This window comes from Pteropus medius, unplaced genomic scaffold (genome assembly GCF_902729225.1).
Source record: "Pteropus medius unplaced genomic scaffold, Ma_sr-lr_union100, whole genome shotgun sequence".
NCBI lineage: Eukaryota > Metazoa > Chordata > Mammalia > Chiroptera > Pteropodidae > Pteropus > Pteropus medius.
In genome coordinates, this window is record NW_024343732.1 from 1,035,737 (window position 1) to 1,062,043 (window position 26,307).

General features: G+C 44.5%; 2 protein-coding genes across 2 annotated transcripts in view; both read left to right on the forward strand.

The window, feature by feature from the left end:
• Window positions 1–14,665, forward strand: part of NWD1 (NACHT and WD repeat domain containing 1) — a 38,526-nt gene extending 23,861 nt beyond the window's left edge. The window contains exons 9-16 of the mRNA XM_039867631.1: window positions 148–356; window positions 1,412–1,684; window positions 4,234–4,324; window positions 7,273–7,427; window positions 8,703–8,979; window positions 10,496–11,046; window positions 12,782–12,887; window positions 14,364–14,665. Of these exons, the coding sequence (XP_039723565.1) occupies window positions 148–356; window positions 1,412–1,684; window positions 4,234–4,324; window positions 7,273–7,427; window positions 8,703–8,979; window positions 10,496–11,046; window positions 12,782–12,887; window positions 14,364–14,665 (1,964 nt within the window). The remainder of the gene's footprint in view (window positions 1–147; window positions 357–1,411; window positions 1,685–4,233; window positions 4,325–7,272; window positions 7,428–8,702; window positions 8,980–10,495; window positions 11,047–12,781; window positions 12,888–14,363) is intronic.
• Window positions 14,666–21,909: 7,244 nt separating this feature from the next.
• Window positions 21,910–26,307, forward strand: part of SIN3B (SIN3 transcription regulator family member B) — a 37,027-nt gene continuing 32,629 nt past the window's right edge. Inside the window, exons 1-3 of the mRNA XM_039867738.1 lie at window positions 21,910–22,046; window positions 22,292–22,398; window positions 23,354–23,507. Of these exons, the coding sequence (XP_039723672.1) occupies window positions 21,945–22,046; window positions 22,292–22,398; window positions 23,354–23,507 (363 nt within the window). The 5' untranslated portion in view covers window positions 21,910–21,944. The remainder of the gene's footprint in view (window positions 22,047–22,291; window positions 22,399–23,353; window positions 23,508–26,307) is intronic.

Sequence of the window (26,307 nt, forward strand, 5' to 3'; positions counted from 1 at the left end):
GTTATGTTCGAACCTATCCATTTTTTTCATTGGTAAACCAGAGAATTTCCAAGCCAACAGGTGTTTTGGTAGTTGGAAGATCAAAATGTTCTCAGCTAATATATTCTCCTCCCCACTCCCCGCCTCCCCTCTCCCCACCTGCTGCAGGAGAGGTGAAGTGTGTGAAAGTATTTGCCCAAGGGACACTCGCCATCTCTGCCTCCAAGGATCACACGCTGCGCTTGTGGAACTTACTCTCTGGCCAGGAGAAATTCACCATTTGGGACGGAGGCTCAAAAGATCCCACTGAACCTCAGATCTGGAGCCTTCATGTTGACGAAGCAAAGAAGGTTGTGTATTCAGCATCTAGATCAAAGGTAACAAAAGTGGCTAATACAAATTTGGTCACATGTGGCTTGCATCTTGCATTATGTTTTTATTGGGCAGTACAGGCTTAAATATTAGAAAAGTGTTGGTTGATTTAACACTGATTATAGAAATCATCTTCATTATCAGCAAAAGTTTAGAAAAGAAAGTAAAGATATAATAAGTAATAATAGATAATCCCAAAGATAACCATTGTTAACATTTACATGATTTTATGTGACGTGCGTGTGTAAAACAAAATTGGGATAAAACTATATATGCAGTTTTATAAAGCTATTTTCATTTGTCCATAACCTTAAATATTCTTCAAAAACAGCATGCTTAGTGATTTCATAAGATTTTATTGCATGACTCCACTATAGCTTATTTAACTTTAAATTCCTTATTGTTGAACACAGACGTTGTGTCCAGTTCTTTGCAATTTCAAATAACTGGGATAAATTTTCTTATGCATGTATCTTTGTGTGTATCTCTCCTTATTCCTTTACTATAAACTGCAGAAGTGGAATTAATGGGATAATGTTTACTAAATGGTCACTGTTGATAAAAAATATACTTTTTGTGTATGTGTGTGAGTCTAAACAGGAAGCCTGTTTTAATCAATAATTACTTGTAATGGACATAGATGTTGATGCATATAGTATGGCTGGCTTTTTCTCTATTTTTTAAAACTTCTTATTTTGGAGCAATTTTAGATTTATGCAAAAGTTATAAAGATATTATAAAGAGTTCCCATGTGCCTTTGATCCAGCCTTAACGAATGTCAACATCTTACATAACTACATTTGTCAAAACTAAGACATTAATACTCATTATTTCTATCAATCTAACTCCGGCCTTTATTTGGATTTCCTTAATTTTTCTACAAATGTCCTCTTGCTATTCCAGGATACCTTTCCCCACGCCTTTTTATTTTTGAACAGGTAGAGTATTGAAAATAAAATGAGTGAACTATAAAAAAAGAACAGGTCTTGTGTTCGACTCTGGAGAACAAGCAGCCTAGGTCTCCTGCTGAGTTTTCTCTTCCTTTTCATCCTCCCGTTAGGTCAGCGCTTGGAATCTGGAAACTGCAGAGATGGTTTTCCGTATCCCGGGAGATGCCTCCGACCCTTGGATGTGTATGGCAGCATTGGCTTCCTGGGCCACGCTGCTGACGGTGTCCAAGGGTGGTGTGGTCACTCTGTGGAGCTCAGCCACAGGAAAAGCGCAGGGGAAGCAACACTTGTCCAGCATCAAAGAAGAAACTCCTACCTGTGCGGTCTCAGTCCAGAAACCGGGAAAGATGGTTATTGGGTGCAGCAAGGGTTCCATTTCTTTGGTAAGCAGCTTTATTAAATACGATGCCAGCATTCACTCAGGTCCAAAGTGCTCAGATGTCCTAAAGTTGGGAGAAAATAGCTCACCTTTGATCTTTTAATAAATGACATTTGGCTTCCTAATTCTAGGGATTCACCGTTCAGCACAGTTCAGGAAACATCAATTGGTGTCTTCCGGGGGGTGGCTAATGTGGGCCATGGTCGGCTCTCAGTCCTGTTGGGGATACTCTGGGAGATAGTATAAGAACTGTGTCAGAGCTCTCCCCACCGAGAAGCCAGGAGCTGGGGCATTATCCGCCAGCTCCATCAGTGATTGGGTGAGGGCTGCTCCCAGGAGCATTAACACAGAGGCCAAGGGTGCTGGCAGGATGGGGACAGGAGAGACTGAGCTCCATTTGCCCACATTAGTAACTAGCTTGATGAGCCACATTCATTGGCTGCCTTCCCTTTCCAGTCTCAATTCTCTACTCTCTACCAGTGTTTCCTGGGGTCAATTCCCAAATAAACTACTTGCACATAAATACTATTCTCAGTGTCTGCTTCTGGGACAACCCAAACCAGATTCCCACTGGAAAGTAACCTCTACCACCCCCCAAAAGCTGGTGGTCAGGCTATAAAAAGAAGAGAGAACTATCCCATGATTTGGAAAACTGATGGAGGGGGTTGAGAAATAGGGGGTCTGTAGAGTCTTATCAGTGCTCAGACCCCAGCCCGGTGGAGGGAAAGTCTTGATATCACCCTCAAAACATTTGGGACTGTGGTCAATACATGTAACTAAAAATGCAATCAAGTCCAGACTGAGCCGATGTACAGATTAGATTGATTCAGGCCCCTCCATACTAAAACCCCAACCAAAGAAGCATATCCTTTGCTCAGGGTAAATATTATTTACTTTAGGCTCTACTGTCCTTTTATGTACAATACCCATTATAATTCAAAAATTATTACAAGCAAGAAAATGGGACTATAATTAAGAGCAAACTGGAACCATAATCAAGAGCAAAAATAATTAATAGAAGCTGACACGTAACTGACTCGGATGTTTAAATGATCGGATAAAGAACTTTAAAATATGTATGATAAATAATGGAAAAGGTGAATAACATGTGTGAACAGATGGGGAATTTCGAAAACTTTAAATCAAAACTAGAAAAAAAGACCAATTGGGAATTCAAAAAATAAAAAAGACTGTCAGAAATGAAGAACATATACAGGCTTAATAGCAGACTAGTCACAGCAGAGAAATACCAGTGAATTAAAGCCAAGTTAATGGAAATTATCCATCATAAGTGTAAAGAGATAAACAAGGGGGAAATGAACGCAGCATCTGAGACTTGAGAAACAATGCCAAATGTCTAAAGGACAATTAGAGTCTCTGCAGTAAAGGAGAGAATGCGAGTGCTGCAAAAGAAATATTTGAAGAGATAATGGTTGAGCGTTTTCCAAAATTTATATAAGACATCAGGTCAAAGACCCAACAACTCCACCCACTAGATACAAAGTGTCCTCCCAATGTTAACCACCAAAAATGTCTCCAGACATTGCCCAATGTCCTTTGGGGAGGCAAAATCGCACCCCAGTTGAGAACCACTGCCCCAAACACATTAAGAGAAAAAGCAACTTGCAAACAATATCTATGATGGATCGTACAACAGAAGATGCTCCTGTAAACGTTTGTCTATGCAAACGGATGCTCACCAAATGTAGACAAAGGTTCTTCTGGGGAGAAGGAAGGATAACAGAAAAGGTGCAAAGAAGTTTATGGTGTACACTTTTTTTAAAAATGGCATTTTTAAAAAATCTTATACAGTATTATTGTTTAATCTGTTTAAGTTTTTAAAGAATCACGTGTTTAAAAAAATAGCAACATCCATGAAGAAATTCACTTTCTCCTATGCCTGCTAAATAAATGTTGAACAAATATTTTTTAAATATTGACTTGAATTGGTGCAAAGGGCTCACTTTCCTGAGCTGCCACACGTCCCCCCGCCCCCTGAAATAATGAACATAAAGCTTTAGGCACACGGTCTTGTGACAGTCAGGGCCTCAAAACTCACTAGCTGGATTGAGGCTTCAGAATCAGGATTAATGAATGAATTTTCCTCTTAGACTTGGATAAAATTGGTTCATTTCTTCAACTCAGAAATAGGAAGAATGGTGCTGCCTTCCTCTGGCTCCAACCTATGTTTTGATCTTATTTGAGATCTCCAGACCTCTTTTGGGGGCTGGAATGTTCTCTGGGTCCCTGAGTTGGTGACAGCAACAACAGTAGTAATAATATTTGCCACTTTGGGAGGGCTGACTATGCGCCTGGCGGGGGTGGTGGTGGAGGATAATTCTAACACACTTCTTAGCCCATGATAGTCCTGTGAGGTGGTCCTGGTATCATTACCCATTTAACAGATGAGAAAACCGAGGCACCCAGGGATAAAGAGATTTGCTTAGGATCACATCGCTGGTGAGTGGCAAAGCCCTGCTTCGGATCCAAACTTTTGACCCTGAACCCTTACTGTTGTGGAAATGTTCGATGGGCGTCTTTGACTTTGCACAGGTTTCTTCCAAAGGAGACAGTCTGCTGGAGAAGCTTCCGGAAGCTGTGGGGTTCTTGGTGGTCTCTGAAGATGAATCCCTTCTGGCCGCAGGTAGCATTTAATTTCACTCACTGGGGAGTGCTGAGGAGACAGCTCCGGATTTGTTTGGAAGTGGAGCAGGCCTTGGGGAAAGGGAGGAGTCCTAGACCAGCATCCAGCAAACTTTTTCCACAAAGGGCCACATTCTGCCACAGCTATTGAACTCTGCCCTTATAATACGAAAGCCACTCAGACAGTATTTCAAGGGGGTGTGGCAGTGTACTAATAAAACTTTCTTTATGGATGCTGAAGTTTGAATTTCATATTTTCATGTGTCATGAAATAGTTATTTTGAGTTTTTCTAACCATTAAAAAATGTAAAAACTATTCTTAGCTTGTGGGCCATACTAAAATAGGTGGCTGGCTAGTTTTGGCCCACAGGCTGTGGTTTGCCAATCCCTGTTCTGGACAAATCTCCTAACCTTTCTGGGCTTCTGGTTCATTATATTTGAAATGGGAGTGATTATCTCCGCTGGATAGTCACAGGGATGGTGGGGAGTCCTGGTGGTCTCTGAAGATGAGTCCTTTCTGGGTGAGAGGGTGGAGTACCTAGCGGGCAAGCCAGCCCCTACAACCCCTGCTTTTATGGACTTCCAGGCTAACAAGAAAGATGGAAAAGTAGGGTAGGCACAAGAAAGACAAGAATCAGAGGCCATGGGAGCATGTGACAGGGTTCTCTTATTTAGTCTGAAGCAGTCAGGAAAGGCTTCCTAGTGAAGGTGACCAACAGATGCTCCACAGCCTGATTTTTTTTTTTTTAATGGGCTATTTTTTTTCAGATCAGTTTTAGGTTCACAGCCAAACTGAGCGGAAAGTACAGGGTCTTCCCATACACCCCCTGCTCCCACACATGCATAGCCTCCCCCATTATCGACATCTCTCACTAGATTGGTAAGTATTTCTAACCAATGATCCTTCCTTGACACATCATCATCACCCAAAGTCCACGGTTTATATTAGGTTTCACTCTTGGTATTGCATATTCTATGGGTTTGGACAAATGTGTAATGACAGGTATCCATCATGATAGTCTCAGACAGAGAATTTTTACTGTCCTAAAATCAGCCTGATGTTTGCAAAACCATTTCCAGGGGTCAAAGACACTCTAGACAAGTGCTGTCCAATAATGCAAAACACAAATATGAGCCACATTAAAACTGTGAATATTCTCATGACCCGATTTTAAAAGGTAAAAAGAAACAGGTAGCATTATGTTAATAATATATCTTATTTAACCCCTTACATCTAAACTTCAACATAAAATCAATATAAAAATTATTAGTGGTATATTTCACATTATTTTTTAAATTCTTGTGTGAGGTTCTTGAAATCTGGTGGGTCCTGTATATTTATAGCTCATTCCGATTCAGATCAGCCACAATAATAGCCACGTGTGGCTTGTGATGACCTGATTGGAGAATGTAGAGCTGGTAGATAAATGCTTATCTTCCAAGATTGACTGATGGATGATGGATTGATATATATACTCTTTATCCTGTTTCCAAAAGAATTTCAGGTGGCTTAAGTATATGCAAAATATAGCATGGAAAATGGTACAAAAGAAGAAAGAAAAACAAGGGTAGGGATGCAAAATAGAATCAGAACCGAGGCCCCAGGCATTGAGGATCTCGGTGACCTAGAAACTTGTTACAGTTGGGTTTCAGGTGTGGCTCTTTCCAACAGCCAATGAGAAGAAGGAGCCTGAACAGTTTCCCAATCCACAACGCAGGGAACCAGCCTGTTGTTTGGGAGATGCAGTCCTTATTTGCCCACCTTCCTGCTAGGGGTCCTCTCAACATGACATTCACCCAGAACATGTTTGGAACGCAAGTGAGCACGTCCCCTTGGGTAGGGTTGCCAGGTAAAACACAGAATGGGCAGTCAAATTTCAGATAAAGGAGTCAAGTTTTTAGTATAAGTATATCCCACCCAATATTTGGGCTATACTTATACTAATAAAAATTTATATCATTCATCTGAAATTCAAATTTAGCTGGATGTGTTGTTGTTGTTATTGTTGTTGTTGTTGCTATTTTGCTAAATCTGGCAACCTCTTCTCTCCCTCATGTTCCCCTCCTTCACTCAGCTCCAGCAACACTGGCCTCCGTGCTGCCCCTCAGACCCACCTCCTGGTTGTCCCATACGGTTCCTACCCTTCCAGTGTCTGTCACCTCCTCATCCCTCTAAAGTCAGCTCTCATGTCCTGGGGCTGCCATAACAAACTCCCACACAAATGTGGCGGTTTAAAGCAACAGGAATTTCTTCTCTCACAGTTCTAGAGGCCAGGAGTCTGAGGTCGGAGGGTTGGCAGGCCTGGCTCCCTCCACAGGCTCTAGAGGAGGGTCCTTCTTTGCCTCTTTCAGCTTCTGCCTTGTGACTCCTTGACTTGTGGCCACATCTCTCCAGTCTCTGCCTCCATCTTTACAATGCCTTCCCTGCCATGTGTGTCTCTGTGCCTTTTTCTCTCGGTCTGCAGTCCCCTAACTTGATTGCCTTTATCACAAATTATAACCATTTTATTTTCCTTCCTCCCTCCCTCTCTCCCCCATCCCTTCCCTCCCTCCAGTTTCTTCCCTCCTTCTTCTCTCCTGTCTTCCCTTCCTCTTTTCCCTCTTTCTTTCCTTCCTTCCATCTTCGAAGCATGTTTACTGTGTCCAGCTCTGCGCTAGGTTCTAAGATACCGTGAGTAGCCCAAATTGGCAGTCCCAGTGCTCTGAAAACTCATAGTCTTGTGATAATAAATAACACTACTATTCTTCTGTGAGATTATTGATCACTGTCATCACCCCTCCCCAACTGTAGGCTCTGTGCAGAGGGGGGCCATGTCTGTCTTGCCTACCACTTTATTTCTTGCACTAGCACATAGTAGGTATTCAAAAAAAAATCTCTGTCGACTGAACTGATTTACTCTCAAGGTCCTCCAGGAATGAAAGGAGTAACCCAGGTCCCTGCCGTTTCAGGCTTTGGCAGATCTGTGCGGATATTCTTGGCCGACTCACAGGGGTTTCATCACTTCATGGCCACCGATCTTGAACATGAGGACATAGTGGAGACGGCTGTTTTTGGTCCTGAGAACAATCTGATTGTCACTGGGTCCCGAGATACACTCATTCAGGTGAGGGGGAGACCCAGGGCCTGTCACCTCGCCTCTGCCTCTGGAATCAAAAGAATGATTTTTCTAGGGATCTTTGGACTTCGAAATACAGAAAAACACAGAAACTGGTGCAGGCAAAACCAGGCAGGTCATTGGGAGCATATGAGGGAGTTTTCTGGGATCCAGCGACAGACCTGGGGGGAATTATCAAAATATTCAATGAAGGAGATGGCATTCCCACTGAATTTGATGTACTAGGCAGATTTTGACCTTCAGAGTGGAGCAAGATCAGAGGAGAAGGGAGAAAAATTCCCGTTAAGCTCAAAGTTCTCAAGGCTGGTGAGAAAGGCAGGTGACTGAGTAGTGTTTCTCCAATGGTCTGGTCTCAGCACATCTTTACGGTCTTAAGGATTATTGAAGACTCCTCGAGCGCTTTCATTTATGTGGGTTATATCAATTTGATTTATATATTTTTAACAAGTGATTTATTTTGGATTAATTTTAGAATTTACAGAATTGCCAAGAGAGTCCCCAACATTCACATCTCATATTACCCTGAGCCCTTTGTCAAAACCAAGAAATTAACACTGAGACAATACTCTTAACTGATCTGTAGATTTTGATCTGATTTTTACCAGCTTTCCCACAAATGTCCTTCTTTGTGATTCTAGGATCCAATCCAGATCCCACATTGCATTTAGTATCTATTGATAATTATCATATTAAAAGTTAAAAATGAGGAAATCCAAAAATACTTATCCATTAATTCATCAACATGACATGTCAACATAATAAGATACTTTTATGAAAATAACTCTATTTCCTGAAACAAACCAAAAAAACTCATGAGAAGATTATCAATGGTTCACATTTTGGCAAATCTCTTTCAAGTCTGGCTTAATTGAAGACAATTAATTGGACACCCCTGTGTGATTCTGCATTCTCTTATCTGTTGTAGTTTCGCGTGTCCCATAACTTCTGAAAAACTCCACTGTTCACTTGTGAGAGGAAGAGAGTGAAAAAGGCAAATAATATCTTAGAATTATTATGAAAATAGTTTTGCTTTTACAGAAAATATGGGGGTTCCCTCCAGGGGTTCCCCAGAACACACTTTGAGAACTCCCATGATCATAGTCTGATGAGATGTGGGGAAGTGTGAGAAGGTGGAGAGATGTGAAGGCCCTTGAACCTCAGCCTAAGGATTCACCTTCGATGGACAGATAGACTCAAGCATATTTCCAAACAACGGCAGCGTAAGGAAAAAGTCAGCTCTGTCCCTCTGCTCTCTATCCTCAGATATGGAGTCTATCCGAGCAAGGGACCCTGCTGGACATCCTGGAAGGTGTTGGGGCCCCCGTGAGCCTGCTGGCCCGGGGTGGAGCCTTGGTAGCATCTGCTTCCCAGCAGTCCTCATCTTTTAAAGTCTGGGATCTCACTTATGCTCAGAAGCCACGGGCCTCTGCCCCATTCCTGGACCGCACCGGCCTCACAGCTGTGTCACACAACGGAAGCTATGTTTACTTCCCCAAAATTGGGGACAAAAACAAAGTCACTGTTTGGGACTTGGCAGAAGGTTTGTATGAGATAAGCATGGTTGTTTGTATGGGCAAGCAAGCATTGAAGCCCCTGTCTTGGTCTACTCAGGCTGCGTCACCTCAGGGATTAAACAACATAATTTATTTCTCACAGTTCTCATAGGAGGCTGGGAGTCCAAGATCAAGATGCCAGCAGATCTGGTATCTAGTGAGGGTTCTCTTCATGGCTTGCAGATAGCCATCTTCTCATTGTATCCTCACATGGCAGAAAGCAGAGAGAGAGCAAGCTCTCACGTCTCCTCTTACAAGGCACTCATCCCATTCTGAGGGCTCCAACTCCACGATCTAATCATCTCCCAGTGGCCCCACCACCAAATACCATCACATTAGGAGTTAGGATTTCGACATATGAATTTGAAGGGGACACAAATATTCAGTCCATATCACTCCCATAATTCCAGTCAAGTTGGAAATGGCTAATAGAAAACAGGATTTGATTTTATAAATTTCTAGCATAAGGCAATTGAATATTGGTTGTCAGTCTATTTCAGTTCAGGTTGCCCAGAAGCATGTGATGGGGAAACTTGCACAGGTGGTACATAGAGGGACAGCTCCCAGGAGGAGCCTGAGAAGGGGCAAGGAAGCAGGCTGGGGCTGGGGAAGGACCAAGCAAAGAAGTAGGCTCGGCCTGATCCCATGGGGAGCTCCAGACCATAAATTGCACCTCAGTGTTGTCCCATCTCTAGACAAGGCAGTCATTGGCTTGGTGACATCCTTGGATGGGGCCGGGCACAGCCCCTGGGAATTTCCAGACGAGGGTTCTCTTCATCCGAGGGCAGTGGGCAGCCTTGGGATGGGTGAACTGGCCAGTAAAGGGGGTCTGGGCATGTCACCAACAGTATCTGCTACAATCCCCACTGGGCAAATGGATATATAGAAATTCCTTGTTTATGATAAAATAATAAGAGAAAATAAATTCACTCTCAAGTCCATACATTCGTGGATTTGACAGACATTTGTTTAGTGCCAGGCTGTGGAGGGTGAGCAAGACAGATTCTCAGGGTGCTTACCTGCTAGTGGTGGGGGCAAAGCAGACACAAAGCAGCGGAGTATGGGGCTGAGATAGCAGTCTGCGAACTCTGGCTCACGGGCCAAATCCAGCCAGGCTTATCTGTTTATATATTGTCTGTGGCTGCTTTTGGGCTACAAAGGAAGGGTTCAATGGTTGCAACAGAAAGCATGCAATCTGCAAGGCAAAAAGTATTTACTCTTCGGCCTTTACGGAAATTTATAAAGGAAATGTTTGGGAAGAGGTCTGAGAGGTCATGTGACAGGAGTGGGAGGTCACTGGAGGCTGTTAGGCAGGAAAGTGAGATGACGCGAGTTTCATTTTTAAAACTTTGCCTAGTTTGGGGGGGAGGAGTGGAAGCAGGGAACCTTGCAGTAGCCGAGTTGAAGATTATGAATAATAAAAGTATTGAAAAAATTGGGAAAACTGTGGAACGAGCATTTCTATGATCTATTCTTGATGCAATCTTCTCCCTGTCATGGCAGGTGAGGAGCAAGATGCCCTGGACACCTCCAATGAGGTCAAATGTCTGGAGGTCGCTGAGCAGGCCAAGCTCCTTTTCACTGGCCTCATTTCCGGCATCGTCCTGGTGTTCCCCCTGAATTCCAGGCAGGATGTCCTGTGCATCCCCCCTCCAGAGGCCCGAAAAGCCATCAATTGCATGGCCCTGAGTAAGGGCGAAGAGCACTTGGCCATTGCCTATGACAGCATCGTCTTGGTGCTGGACATCAGCCCCGGGGACCCCTGTCCGGTCATCGATGGGCCAACCTACACCTTCTATACCCAGCTGCCAGAGACCATATCCAGCGTGGCCATTCTGGCCGATTACCGTGTGATCTACGGCATGACCAACGGTGATCTCTTCCTTTATGACTGTGCGAATTCCAAAGTGTTCCCTCTGGAGGCCCACAGGAGCCTGGTCACCTGTGTGGAGGTCAGCCACAAGGAGCAGCTGGCAGTCAGCGGGTCGGAGGAAGCCCTACTCTGTCTCTGGGACCTGCAGGCATGCAAGGAGAGATTCGAGATGAGTTACATGGTACGTGGCCGGCCACACCACATGCATGCTAGGTCCATGTGTTAGAAAACTGATGACAGGTGTCATTTATTAAGTGAATACACAGTGTGCCATCAACCAGGGTCAGGACTATGGTAAGGTAAGTGAGGCACTAGTCTCAGGAGCAGAGTTTAAGGGGGTGCCCCAAAACTCGGCAATCAATCAAGAGAAATATTTTGATACAATGTTTCAAAAAATCACGACCAATGCAAAAGATCTGCGAAGAACAAAATTATCAACATTTTAAATAAAGACAGGATCAAACCCTGCACTGGCACAGCCCTGCCTCTCTTTCCTCACCCTACTCCTAATTATGTCATTCTTTCAGCCACTAGTTTTAACTGCGTAACCTATGCCAGGCCCCTTTCCAGCAGTGAGGAAGCGTCTGTGACCAAGGCAGACGCTGAAAGTCCCGCCTCCTGGAGCCACATTCTAGTGGGGGAGACTGTGAGCTCTGGAAGGGCAGGATCTTTTGGGTTTTACTCACTTAGATCATCCCATCCTTAGGATAGCTCCCTATATATCCTCAGGATTCAATAAATGCTCTTGAAATAAAAATATAGTAGCAAATATGTTATGAGTTGGGGAGCAACAAAGGCTTTGAAAAAAAGGGGCAAGGTCAAGGGGGTAAAGAGGGGCAAGGGATGCTATTTAAGTTTGGTGGAACAGCATTCTAGACAGAAGGAACAGCAGCCACGAAGACTCTGAGGAGGGAAACTGATAACTCCTTTACATACATTAAGAGTCTGCACTGCCCATCTCATACAGAGGTATTATAATTTTTGTATCAATATTATTAAGGGCTATGTTATATATTTACATATTCATATTACATATGCATTACATAAAATATACATGTTAAAATATAATTTTATATTTTAATCCTCACGACAATCATAAGGTTGGTGTTATTATTCTAGTTTTTCAGATGGGAACCAAGGCCATATCTTAGGTTGCAAGGAATAAAAATTGTTAATAAACACAAGGAGATGATCTTGTAACTAAGAGAACAGAGTATGTGTGGTTTCATCTTAAAAGGCCTTTGTTTCACCTGATTTATTTATTTTTATGGAGCCACTATAAGGCTGGGATGTAAGTGATTTTTTTTTCTTGTTGAGATGGGAAATGTCACCGCAGCAGTTAAATACACCTAGCTTTCTGTTTTTGTTTTTAAATAAACTCAGTTTTGGAATAATTTTAGATTTACAGATGGTACGAAGGTTCCATCCACCCACCTCTCACCCAGCTTCCCCTGATGTTAATATCTTATGTAATGAGAGAGTGTTTGTCAAAACAAAGAAAATATGGGAACAATATTATTAACTAAACTATAATGACTTCATTGGGATTGTACGTTATTTGACAGATTCCTTTTTTCTATTCTAAGATCTAATCTAGGATCCCATATTACATTTAGCACAGAGCTTTTAATTAAAGACAAGTATGTCTAATTCTTGCATATCCGAGGTTATTTAAGAATTAAATCCTATAATTCCTGTTTTCCAATGCAACATATTGCTAAACCTCTCAACCCAATTTCAGTGAAGGTGTGTTTTGATCCTATGAATATTGATGCCACCTATCTCTCCAGGTTTTCAGTGGATCCATCATCCCCCTTAGGGTGCTTACAAGCCTGGCTTCCTACACACATGCTTTGGGGCTGGTCTCTTGGGTGTCTTTCAGTCTGAAATCAAGATCACATTGTCTTTTTCAACAGAACTCTTTCTGCCGAGGAGTCCAATGTGCTTGCTTTTCCAAGAATGACAAGTATGTATATGCGGGCTTGAAGGATCGCTCCATAATCGTCTTAAGTGTGCTGGACGGTGAGTCATTTTGCTTTGAGGGCAGAGCTAAGCTTAGATCTGGAGAAGGCCCTGCCCCGGGCATTAGAGGGCCTTCTCCGACCTCCTCTAGCTGGTTCCCTCCCAGTCTTCTGCAGGTCAAGGGGACAGGCCCACTTGGAGCTACAGCTCTCCTCTATACCTAAGTTCTAGGTACCTGGAACTCCAAGACACCTTGCCCACTTGGCCTGGGGCCCTCTTTAGGGCCTGTGCAGGCCTCTTCCCCAGGTGCATCCTTATGAAGACAGACTACACCCCTACGGTGCACACCCCTAGGCTCAGGGTGGCCATGGAGTGGTGTACATGGAGTCTGGAGATATGAGCTTGGTGGAGGGTTTACATGTATTTGTGTGAGGTCCCTAAGGGTGTAGGGTGGAACTGGGTATGGGAAAATAAGGGGGCCAAGCCACAAACAGCTACATTCCAACGTGGAGCTGAGAAGCCTGAGAATTTTCAACCCAAACCTGACCTTCCAGGTGGTTTAGAAGGCACATTTATCAATGTAGGAGGGTAGAGCGTATTTCATTTAGTAGTTTATTAGCTAGATTTGTAACATTTACATATGAGCCTTGATTCATTCTCTTGCCCCTGGTCCCATAAATGTCAGGGGTGACTTGTTTAAGACTAACCACTTTGAAAACCCCACATCTCTTGGTCAATTCCGTATTACACTAAAGGCACACTAACAAGAGTTAACATTTCTTGTTTGCTGGGTGTGCTGGGTACTCTTACCAACCCATTTAATTCTCTCAACAGCCACCCCCATTTTACAGAACAAAAACTGAGGCTCTGCGAAATGGGGTGACTTGTTTGAAGCTGGTATGCTTGGTCCCCATATTACCTTTGTCATCTTCCTACACTGTCTCCTATAAAAAGGGAATCCATATGACACTGTCAGGAAGGTAGAAGTCATTGCTATCCCTGTTTGACATGAAGAAGCTGAAGTTCAGAGAGGTTAAGGGACTTGCCCAAGATCACAAAGCAAGTAAGAGGCTGAATGAATATCAGGTAGTGCTGAATACATCATAATCGAATATATCGTAATTGAATATATTGTAGTTTAATACAGTACAGCAACAATGCCTAACAAAAAGTCACAGTTGGCTCAGAAACAGAGGTATGTAGATAGTGGCCTTAAAAGCCCATCCTAAGCAGGTTCACAACTTCTCTTCCTACTCCTCCTCCAATGATAATGTTTACTGGACTCATTCTGGGCTAAAAACTGATACTGACATGCATGACGTCTTTGAATCTTCAGAATTCCCCTCAGCAGGTACGTATGTTCAGTTATCATTCCCATAATGAAGATGAAGCAAGAGGGACTCCTAGAGTTTCGATATCATACCTGAGCCAGCTGCACGGATTTGACTCCATGCCGCCAACTCTCGAATGCGTGAGATCAGACCTCTGTGGCCCCAGCTTTCTCATTTGTGTGGCCCTGCCCTCTACCTGCTACAGGTACCCTGCTGGCTGTCCAGTTTGTCCATGCCCTGGTAAACAGAATCATCCCAACCGACAATGGCTTCATTGCCCCCACCAGACATGGCTATCTGATCCGTGAACGATTCCAGTGTCCCTCGTCAAGAGCCTCACAGCAAGAACCTCTCAAGAACTTCAGGAAGGCGGGATGGATGATCAAATCAAGGAAGAGAGACGAACTGGCTGCTACTGCAGGGGCTCTGCAGGATGCAGAATCAAGGAGTGCCCAGGGAAATGAATGCAAATCAAACAAACGCTCACAAGTCTGCCTGATAGTGTAGAGCCACCCACAGGGACATGGAGCTCCATGAGTTAGCTCCATGCAGTCTGGCTGAAGCAAAGAGAATGCATGTGTTGCTGTATATGTGGACCCAGACATTGCTTCTTACCATTTTTCCATTCCTCTCTCCTCCATGTCAACTCCATTTGCAGGTCCGCCACTCCCAGGTTGGCAACATGGTGGCCAAGTTCAGTAGAAAAGAGAAATTCCTGTTTCCAACAGTTCAAACTAAAGTCCCAGCCTTGATTCTATTGGTCTCAATTGGTTCATATGCCCATCCTGGAACCAATCTCTGTCTCTGGGAGAATGCAGCACTATGATTGGCCAGCTTGACCCAATGCCTACCTGGGTTGAAGCTGGAGTCAACACCACTTAACTATGTGGACTGAGAATGAGAGAGGCTATTTCTAGGAGGAAAATTGGAGTGCTGGTACCAGGCAAAGTGGGGATGGTGGATGTGACTGACCAAACCACAGATGTGGACCATAGAGCTTTTCGATTTATAAAGCACCAGGTGTTATGGTCTGATTCTTAACATAACCCATACTTTAGCGGGGCAGGAGTTTCTGCATCCATTTTACAGACGAGGTAACTGAGCCTTACAGAGGTAGCTGTGATTTGCTCAAGGTCATAGTCCTAGATGCAAGAGCTCTGCAAAACGAGAGCCAGGAGCCGTCCTGTTCCAATTCTTGGCTCACCTCACTCCAATTTAATCTCGCAAGCACGACCATCTATTCCATTAGTGGCACACTCAAATGTCCACAGGGGCCAATGAGAAATCCAGATGATTGTCGTGCACCTGGGTGAGGAGACAAGCCTGATGGAGGTGGTGGGAATGTGAAGGGCACGTGCTCTGTCTCAGGTGGGCATGGAAATCCTGACTTTACTAGAAACTCCATGGGGAAAGCATCCCACTTTTGTGAAAAATCCAGACTTGAATGCAAAATGTTCCCATTTTTAAAAGTTGGTAATTGGCTCAAATTTACATCTCTAGGCACATTTGGCATGTGTGTCTCTAGTTTGTGAGCTGACTTCATGACCCAAATTGGCATTGAAACAGTAAACCTGTTAGAATCTTCCAGCTCTACTCCTAAACTTGGAGGATAGAGGTGTTTTTTTATCTTAAAAACTGGAGGCTCTTGGAAGCAGGTGGAAAGAACTGCAGACATCTCCCTGCCATGCTTTTAGACCATCTCTGCCCTATGCAAGTTCAACAGTCCAGGTGTTTCCATTCCACTGAAATAGAGCTTTCATCTTTGCCCATAGCCTTCTAATAGCCCCACTGGCTTCTGGGGCTTTTGCTGTAAGAACAGGAGAGTCCAGATCTTCCAGGTGCTATTCCTTCTCCCTTCTGTGGGATTCAGAGTTTCAGAAAAAGTAACCTTAGAAACAGAAGCTTTTGAGCTGGACATGACCCTACTGACGGTCTTGGTTCAACCTGAACCAAGGAGGGCTTTGGCAGTTCTGCAAATTAGCACCAGATTCCATTAAAAATATTTTAAACTGTATGCTCAGGTGCATTGGGCAACAGGTTTTAAGGTGTTGAAGATAATTAACCTGAGATTCTCCTGCCATCTCCATTTAACTTAGATTTCAAGGGGAGCCCTTGAAAACATAGCTACTCTTTGCCACCAGTTCTCTGTGAATCAAGGAACAAAGTGGACGTTGTGACAAAGTAAGATTTCAGCTACAACATCTGGTTTAAAATGTGTGTGTGCATCTCAATGGCCTTAGTGAGAGTCAATTGGTTTGTACGTAAAAACTAAATTGAACATCTGAAAAGAATTTTTACTAATAAAATGCTACTCCATATTATTGCTTATATTGGTGACTTTGCAGTGAGTTTTCACTCAAGAAAGAGTTGGTTGCTATGAATGTTTGATAAGCCCTGTGTTTGGAGAAATGACTTACCTGAGATCTTCCAGCCATGGAGAAGCCCGGATGAGAGTGTGGTTATCAAAATCCCCACCTTGCTCTCTTACGCTAAGCAGGGCCAATCATCCAAACTGGGACACTTTTTAAGCGTAAAAAGGGATGCTTTTAACAATTACTCCCAGACTACAGAAATAGACTGGGCTATCCCAAGACAACTGAAATTAATAGTCCTTCTAGCTATAGCAGGAATAAATTTATGTTATATTGTAGAGACTTTTTAAGATAGAGATATAAATGACATATAACATTATATTAGTTTCAAGTGTACAACATAATCATTTGATAAACGTACACATCGCAAAATGATCATCATAATAAGTCTAGTGAATATCTATCACCACATAATTACAATTACTTTTTTGTTTATCTGTTTCTTGGTTGCTATTCTGTCTTAATTGGTTTTGTTTGTTTATTAAGGTATAATTGACCTATAACATTATATTAGTTTCAGGTATACAACATAATAATTTAATATTTGTATATATTACAAAATTATCACCACAATGAGTCTAGTTAGCATCCATTGCCGCTCAAAGTTACAAAAAGTTTTTTCTTGTGATGAGAAATTTTAAGATCTATTCTCTTAGTAGCTTTCAAACATATAATCGGTCTTGTTAACTACAACCATCATGTTGGACATTATATCCCCAGAACTAACTTATTTTATAATTGGAAGCTTATGCTCACGTTCACCCATTTTAAAACCCACCCCTCACCCCCTCCTCTGGCAACCATCAGTCTGTTCTTTGTATCTATGAATGGGTTCAGTTTTTATTTTTAATTTTAAAATTTACTTTATTTTAATAGTCTAAAGACTACTTATTTCAACTTGAAAATGTTCAAACTTACAGGAGACTTGCATTGTGAGGACAACGACCATTCATTTACTTACCACTGGGATCCAACAATTATTACCTTCCATCTTCTGTGAAAACCATTTCAAAGTTTAAGGAGGCACCAAAAAACTTAGCAATCAAGATAAATAATATTTTGTTACCATATTTTTTTAAAATAAAATGAATAAAAAGTACATGATGAACAAAATATCAACATTTTAAATAAAAATGGAATCTGCCCCTGCATTTGCACAAAACTGCCTCATTCATCTCACCCTAATTCCAGAGCTGTTGATATCAAGACACCTTATCTATAAATACGTCAGGACAAGTCTTTTAGGAATAAGGTCATTCTCCTTAATAACCACACACATCTATGAAAACTAATAATTGTTATTTAATATCTTAAAAGGCATCCCTGGTTTCCCTAATTAGCCCTAAAACATCTTTTATAGCATTTCTTTCCAACTGGAACCCAATCAAGATTTATTTATGCATTGCATTTAGTTGTTTTGTCTCTTTAGTTCCTTTTATTCTAGAGCAGGATTCAGTAAACCATGGCCTGTGAGACTGTTGCTTGTTTCTGTAAAGAAAGTTTTACTGGGACATGGACACATGCATCGCTTACACATTGCCTGTAGCTGCTTTCATGCTACAGTGACAGAGAATTATGGCCCCAGTGCCAAAAATATTTGCCATCTGGCCCTTTAAAGAAGTGTGCCGACCCTGGTATTAAGGCTTGATTAGATTCAGTGTAAACATTTTTTTTAAAACTTTTTTTTTACTAGACTTTAATTTTTAGAGCAGTTTTAGGTTCACAACAAAACTGAATGGAAGGTACAGAGACTTCCCATATACCCTCCGCCCCCATACATGCATAACCTCCCCCATTACCAACATTCCCCACCAGAATGGTACATTTGTTACAATTAATGAACCTACATGGACACATCACTATCACAGGGTAAACATTTTTGACAAGGCTACTTGATAGGAGTATTTATTATCTATTGCTGCATAACAAATTACCATAAACTTTGTAGCTAAAACTCATAGCCAATTTTTATTTCACAGTTTCTGTGGGTCAGGAATCCAGATGCACTATGGCTGGGTTCTCTGTGCAGGGCCTCATAAGGTGTCAGCTGGGCTGGGAGCTCATTGAGAGGCCCAGGGCCCTCTTCCATGCTCATTCAGGTTATTGGCTGAATTAAGCTCTCGTAGCTCTGGAATTGAGGACCTCAGCTCCTAGAGGCTGTCCATGACAGCACTGGTTCCTCCCTTAAGGCCAGAAGGATTGCATCTGTCTGATGCTTCGAGGCTTTGACCTCCACACTGTCTTTAAAAGGATGTCCTGATTAGGTCAGGCCCGCCCAGAATAATCTCCCTTTTGATGAACTCACCATTGACTCATTTGGGACCCTAAATACACCTGCAAAATCCCTTTACCTTTGCCGTGTGGTGTCACCTAGTCTCAGGAGTGACATCCATTATACTCCCAGGTCCCACCCGCACTCCAAGATGGAGGGTTAGGTGGGGCACACATGCCAGGGGCGAGAATCTCTGGGGTCCATGTTGGAATTTTGCCACAACATGATTCTAAACTTTAGAGATTTTGGTCATAAAATCTGCCACCTGGGAAAACTTAGATTAGTTCAAAATAAGATCTTTTCATCTTGTCTTCTTAACCTCACCAAAACACTGTCCAACAAAAGAACTACCTAAGAACCTTACCTTAATGTTAAATTTGATAAATGGTAAGGAAATTTGTGTTCCAAAGCTGGTCTATCTGAACTGTCAACTCTAAGGTTTTCAACTTAATCTGTGTAGATGAAAACAGTAAAGAAAAAAATGTAACTTAGAAATGTCTTATGCTTTATAAAAATAAGAATGAAAAGATGTACGTGTACTATTGTCCACATGTGGACACATGCATACGAAAATACACGTACAGGTTCTATGACAGCATAGGGGACAAAAGATTGCCATGACCATTCTGGGAAAATACACCCTACCATCCAGGACACTTAACCCAGTCTATCAGGGAATGAGGAAGACTTTCTGGAGGAGGTGCCATTCTAGCTGAGTTCTGAAGAATGCACACATGCAGACACACATACACACAGGAGAATTGAATTGTGGTTGCCTATTCTCCAAATGAGTGAGGGTTTTCTTTGAGCATATGAGATGTATGAAAAGAACGGAAAACAAAAGTGATTCCTAAAATTTGAATAGAATCTCACTTCTTTGGTGCAAGGGGTATTGTTTGATGACCGTGTTGGCATGTCAGAAGCCTACAGATGTTAGTCCTCCAGGACAGTGCCTAATAGGTTGCCAGGCGGCATTGGTGTGACAAGGACTGTCCAGACATCTAGTGGCCCCAAAGAGCTTAGTCTGCCTTAGCTGCTTTTCCTACAGGAATGTGCTCAAACCAAGCAGAATTCCTTTCTAGGCTGGGAGCCATGAATCCTCATTGCTTCCTTCATTCTCACCTCCACATCCACCCAACACCATATACTTTCTGCTTTACCTTCTAAATATCACCACTTTCCACCCCTTTCTCTCCACTTTAATTGCTCCCACCCTAATCTAAGCTACCATCATCCTTTGCTTAAACAATGGAACAGCCTCCCTGCACCTTACCGGGCTTCCCTCCAATCACTTCCCTGCAGGGCAGTCAGAGCATTTGCTTCCCAATTCCAAGCTGCTCAAGTAGCTCCTTGCATAAAACCTATCCACAATTTCTACTCGAGTGTGAAATGCCAAGACCAAAATTCTTAACTCATCCCATTAAGATGAGTGGACTGCCCCCTCTGGCCTCTCCACACTTATCCTGCACCCTCTTCCCACTCCCACACTCCCTTGCAGTTTGAAAACACTGGTCTTTTTTTTTTTTTTAGTTCAGATGTACTACATTCCTTCCCATGGCAGGGCCTTTGCACGGCTGTTCCCTCTGACTTTCATGGTGAATGTCTACACCTCCTTCAGAACTCAGCTAGAATGCCACCTCCTCCAGGAAGCCTTCCTCATCCCCTGCTAGACTGGGTTATGTCCTGAAGTGGTAGGGTGTATTTCCCCATAATGGTCATGGCACAATTTTGTCCCCCACGCTATTCCAGACCCTGGCCACTCCCCAGCTTCTGGAGTCTGTTTGCCCTCCTCTTCAATTGAGAAAGACTTCATCTGGCCACTATGGAAAGACTGCAATGGAAATGATTCCCTGTGACTTCCAAGACTGGATCAGAATCGGTGACATATGGCTTCCACCTGGCTCGTGTTCCTCTCAGAACGATGGTGCTTGGAACCCAGCTGTCCTGTTGTGAGGAAGCTATGGCTGCATTAGGAGGCCCCAGCATGGGTCTCAGCCTATAGCCAGCGGCAAGTGACAAACAGGTTAGTAAAATTTCAGAGGAATCTGGATCCAGCCTTTCAGCTGACACCACGGGGCCAGATATGAACTATTTCTGCCAAGCCTGCCCAAACTGCAGATTGGAGAACAAAATAAATGTTGATGTTATTCTAAGTCTCTAACTCTTGGGGGTGGGGGTTGGGTTGTTACACAGCCAAATATCTGGAACATAGTAACTGTTAACACCTGTACCTTCTCTTTGAACTGTTATAGTTGAAACTTTACACTGGTTGAAACTTTACACTGATAATTTGATTCCTATCCTTCTAGAAAGCTCCAGGAGGACGAAAGCCTTGTCAGTTTTGTTCACTGTTCCATTCCTGACACCTAGCACAGTGCCTGGTAAATGATAAACTCACTGCCAATGTGTCCTCAGCTCTTCTGTACCTCTTCACAAATAAAAAGAGATGATATTTGGTCATTGATGGAATGTTCATTCATTTGATAAATGCTCACTGGTGTGGCTGTGTCCAAAATTTGTGTTAGAGACGAAGCACGAAAAAGACGATGTACAGGGGACCGTGGGAGGGCAGAGGAAGGGGCAGTTCGGGTGTGTTTTGAAGGACACATAGGGCTGTGTTTAGGCTGCTGTGTGCCCATATTCCTTTATCGCATCAACCCTAGAAAGCAGGGGTCCACCAACATTTTTTAATAAATATATCAGGCTCTGCAGACTTCAGGATCTGTCTCATCTACTCCCCTGCTGCTGTAGCGCAAAAGCAGAGATGATAGGTTAAGAGTGGGCGTCCATGTGTTTGTTCCAATAAAACTTTATTTACAGACACTGAAATTTGAATTTCTGAATTTTCACGTGTCACGAAAGTCTTCGCTTTGGGATTTTTCCCAACTTTTACAAAATATAAAAACCATTCTTAACTTGCTCGTGAAGCCGGACAAAAGCAGGCAGCAGGCCTGGTTTGCCCACCCGTGTCATACAAGGCGTTTCTTAATAGTGCTTCAGTTTTAGGAGCAAGAGCCCACAGCGAGGTCCTCAAGGAGCCGCCCTTCTTGACTTCATCAGGCCTCGCCCCCAGGGCGGAGCCAGCGCATGCGCGGCCACCCAGCAGGCGGGGGCGGGGCAGGCAGCGGCTCGGACTTCCAACATGGCGCACGCTGGCGGTGGCGGCGGTCCCGCGGGCAGGGGGCTGAGCGGCGCCCGCTGGGGTCGCTCGGGCTCCGGGGGCCACGAGAAGCTGCCAGTGCACGTGAGTGGCGCCCCAGCCCTCTCTCGGGGACCCCGTCGTCCGGGCCCTGCAGGCCTGCGACCCCCACCCGGGCCCCACCCGGCCCCTCCTCAGCCTCCCCTCTGCGCGGCCCGGGACCCCCGACCCCTCACCCAGGCTCCTCGGAGGACCTCTTGGAGGTCCCTCTCCCTGCCAGGGACCTCTGCCCCTCGTCCCCTCCGCTGACCCCGGCGCACCGGGACACCCCCCCACCTCCCTTCCCGCAGGTGGAGGACGCCCTCACCTACCTAGACCAAGTGAAAATCCGCTTCGGCAGCGACCCTGCCACTTACAACGGCTTCCTGGAGATCATGAAGGAATTCAAAAGCCAGAGGTACCCATGGGGACCCTCCCCACCCCGGGGGGCCGCCTCCGGGCTGAGGGGGGTGGGAGCCCCCCAGCTGGGTGACCTTGCACAGGTCGTCGAACCTCTCAGAGCCTCAGTTCCTTCCTCTGAAAAACGAGAGTGGAGAGTCCTCCCTTGCAGAGCTGAATTCCTGGAAGGAGGGCCAGGTATCAGGGTGAGGCGAGAGAAGCTAATCTGACCAGCAGAGTCGGAGCCTGTCTTTCTTCAGAATGTTGATTTTTAAATGAATTTTGTTCATCCAGGGCTTTTAAAAATTATTTTCCTCCAAGCTCTGCATTAAAATGTTATTTATCTTAATTGTTTGGCACCCTCTCTCCCTTAAATCTTGTCCCCAAGGTGAGTGCTGCACTAGTCTCAGGCCTGCTAGGAAGTTATGCACATAAAATGCTTAGTAAGGGACCTGGCTCTTTTGAAGGCACTTAAAACACATTAACTGTTTTCGTAGGCATAGAATCAGGAGGGTTAGAGATCCATAGAGGACCTTGCAATCATGCCCATGTTTGCCAGGAGGCTTACTGAGGCTTAGAGTGGGCCAGGGGCAGAGACAGGACTAGAACTTGGGTCCTCTGACTATTAGGTTCTCCATTGTCACAGCCCCACCATGCTGCTTCTCCCTCTGAAGAAATATGGCAGGGCTAGCTAGCCTGGTTTCCTTCCACAAGCATGATGATAAGGGTTTGGCCTTGACTGCAGCCGTGAGAGACCCCATCCCTCTGTGGTTCTCTCCAGGAGGGCACAGGGAGCCCAGCCCTGGCTGCTTTGGAAGTAGAACACAGTCGGCAGAATCACTCCTGTCACATTTTAGAGTGCTTCACTATCATTGAGAAGCTGGTTACATGGCACTGTTATGGGAGTTAGGAGTAGATTTCGTTTTTGGTTTGCTCCTTGAGACAGTTTTGCCTACTTGTATTCTTTGTTTCAGCATTGATACTCCTGGAGTCATCCGACGAGTCTCACAGCTGTTCCACGAACACCCTGACCTCATTGTTGGATTCAATGCTTTCCTTCCCCTCGGGTACAGAATCGACATTCCCAAGAATGGCAAGTTAAACATACAGTCGCCTCTGTCTAGCCAGGTATGCCACTGCACTGGTCTGAGTGATCCCAGCCATAACACGGCCTGCCCTGGTACTCAGGTTGGGCAGCGCATCTCGTGTACTGCATTGCCAGAAAGCCAGTGACAATCTGGTCTTTTTCTAGACATGCTAATCGTTCCTAGCACAAATCAAAATAGATCGAAACACCTACACAGTCAGTCTCAGCTTCCCAAATTGATCCATTTGGAGGATTTAAATAAAGACTGGATGTGTTAGTGCATGTCAGGGAGCCATTCTCCTAACATAGTTTTATGTCCAGTCAAAATAACTGCATCCTTGGTGACCATGGTCTTGGCCTGAGGCTTCCTGGGAACTCACTGGATAGGCGACACTTGTACTTGGGCATGTGGTCGCTCTGATGCCACCCACAAAGTGAAGCGGTTGGAGCGCGGGTGTCAATGGCCATTTTTATTGTTGCTGTGCTGCATTTAATTGCCAGCCAGGTCATTGGCTCAGCTCAGGCTTGTGGCTTGGGTCCCTTTCTTGGTGACAGCTTGCTCCCTCCTCTGTCTGCAATCTGAAAGCCTGTTTGAGCTTTACTTTTATAAAGTCACCATTGTTTTCTCCACCTCAACCCTTTTGCCGTTCAAAGTATAAGCTTTGGTGCGGGGGAGTTGGCCAGAGCTTTGGAGGATGTTTAGCAGCGTCCTTGACTCTATCCACCACGCCCTCCACCAGTGAAGACAGTCAAAAATGTCACCATTACCACATGTCTCCTGGAAGCAAAATTATCCCCATTGAGAACCACTGGTCTGCGTGAACTAGCTCTCAGTGTCCTCCATCTCTGCCCTAGGGGTTTTAGTGAGAAAGGTAAAAATCTGCCACAGAAAGCATTTTGCAGGTTTCTCTGTTGGAGGAGTGCCCTGTCACTGAGGGAGTTAGTTAGATCCAGAAGGAGAACAGCAAGAGGCCTATGCAAGCAAGCTCCGCCTTCAGCGTCTTGTCTTGTTAAAGCCAAAGAGTACTTCTCAGTTTTAAAAAAGGAACTTGGAAGCCTGCAGCCGCTGAATTCCAAACAACCTCCATTTCACATTTGTGAATGGAGCCCCAGGATCCAGATGTGGGGCTCCTGCCTCAAGGGATAAAAGCCTCGGCAGGATTAACCTCCAGAACAATCACTGCTGGGGGAGAAAACCAGCCTCGTTGGCAGCATTGTGCACGGGGCACTTTGTGTGTGTTTGAAGCACCCTATAAATGCGGGGTGTCGTTCCCATTGCTTGCTATGAAAGAGCACAATCCAAGACCTGAATTGCGCTCCCCATGTGGAAATGGCCTGTCTCAATCCCTGATTAGCTGAGAGCAGAGAGTGGAGTCACTCCACTCTCCAGGGTGCTGGAGCTAAACTGCACAGAGGGGGCCCTTCCTCCTCACACCCCCCAGATAGCCGTGGGGCCCCTGCTGTTCCACACACTCCAGAGAGGACTGTGGTGGAGATAACAGACCAGACCAGTCTTTTCTTCCCCTGGGTGGCTTAGGTGACAAAGGTCCATTAACTTGAGGAAAGACATGAGAGGACTTACTTAACAGCCACTTATCAGGGCTTTATAATCTCACTGCAGCCACATCTAGGGCCCCCTCCATCAGCTGGAGAGGTGCATTCGGGAACATACCAGCCCACTCAGTTTCAGTCAATGCTGAGGACCTGCAGGGTTTCCAGCCCTGCTTCTCAGCAGTTCTCCATTCCTGACATAAGTGAGATGTCCTTCTGGCTTCTTGGAGTCCTTGCAGAGGGCACAATAGTCAGAGATCTTTACAGGGCTCCCCACGTGCCAATGCCCTGGTGATTTCTTTTTAATTGGTTTTTGTAGCCTCACTATTTTGAAGCACAGCTTTGTCTTTTTTTTTCATTTTTCACCTCGTCATGGATCTAGTCAACTACAGATAAGGAGGAAGTAGCTCCTAGGTGCCGAGGAAGAGAAATAAGGGCATCCCAGCCTTTGGGGAGCCCTTGGTGCAGAGTTTCTGAGCCTTGGCACCATTGCCATTGGGGCTGGATCATTCTCATCGAGGTGTCCTCTGTGCTGGAGGAGGCTGAGGGGCAACACTTCTCCACATGGCACAAGTAGCATACCCTCCTCCAGTGCGACAACTTAAGAATGTCTGCAGATGTTGCCATGTGGCCCCTGTGGGGCAGAATCACCCCAGTTGAGAACACTAGTCTAAAAAGGAAGACAGACAGATGTGTGCCATGACGTGGGGAACATGGCCACAGGAGAGCCAGGGGACTATGGTGAGAAGAATGTTCTTGGCTGGAGCCGCAGTCTCCAGAGTCAGTGCCATTTGGATGTGGTCATCCAGGCCTGAGTTGTTACGACACCTCCTCAGAAAGCTCCCCACTCTCTCCCCTAAGTCTTTACATTGTGCTGTTTTATATATTTCAAAATAGGAAAGTCAGGAAAATAAATTAAAAATCCACCATTCCTTGTTGATTTATCTTCCTTGGCAAACTGGGAGTCCTCCAGATCAGGCAAGACCCTCATCTGCCTGGGTCATAACTGTCACCATTTCAGCATGGTGCCAGGCACATGATGGGGCAAGACACTGGACGTCAGTGGGTCCCATTGAGGGCAAACCCTGCCTCCTAGGAGCCATCCCTTTTCTGTTTGGGAAAACAGCCAGCTTGGACAGAGATAAAAAAATTACCTTTAGGCACAGCTCGTCCGATAAGTAGCCCTGTTGTATTCAAAGGGAGGCCTGCTGTCTTCTCTCTGGGGAGGGTCATTTGGAAGTTCAGTCAGTTCCTGGCAGGTTGTCTCTCAGTTTGTGCCTAAGTCATCCA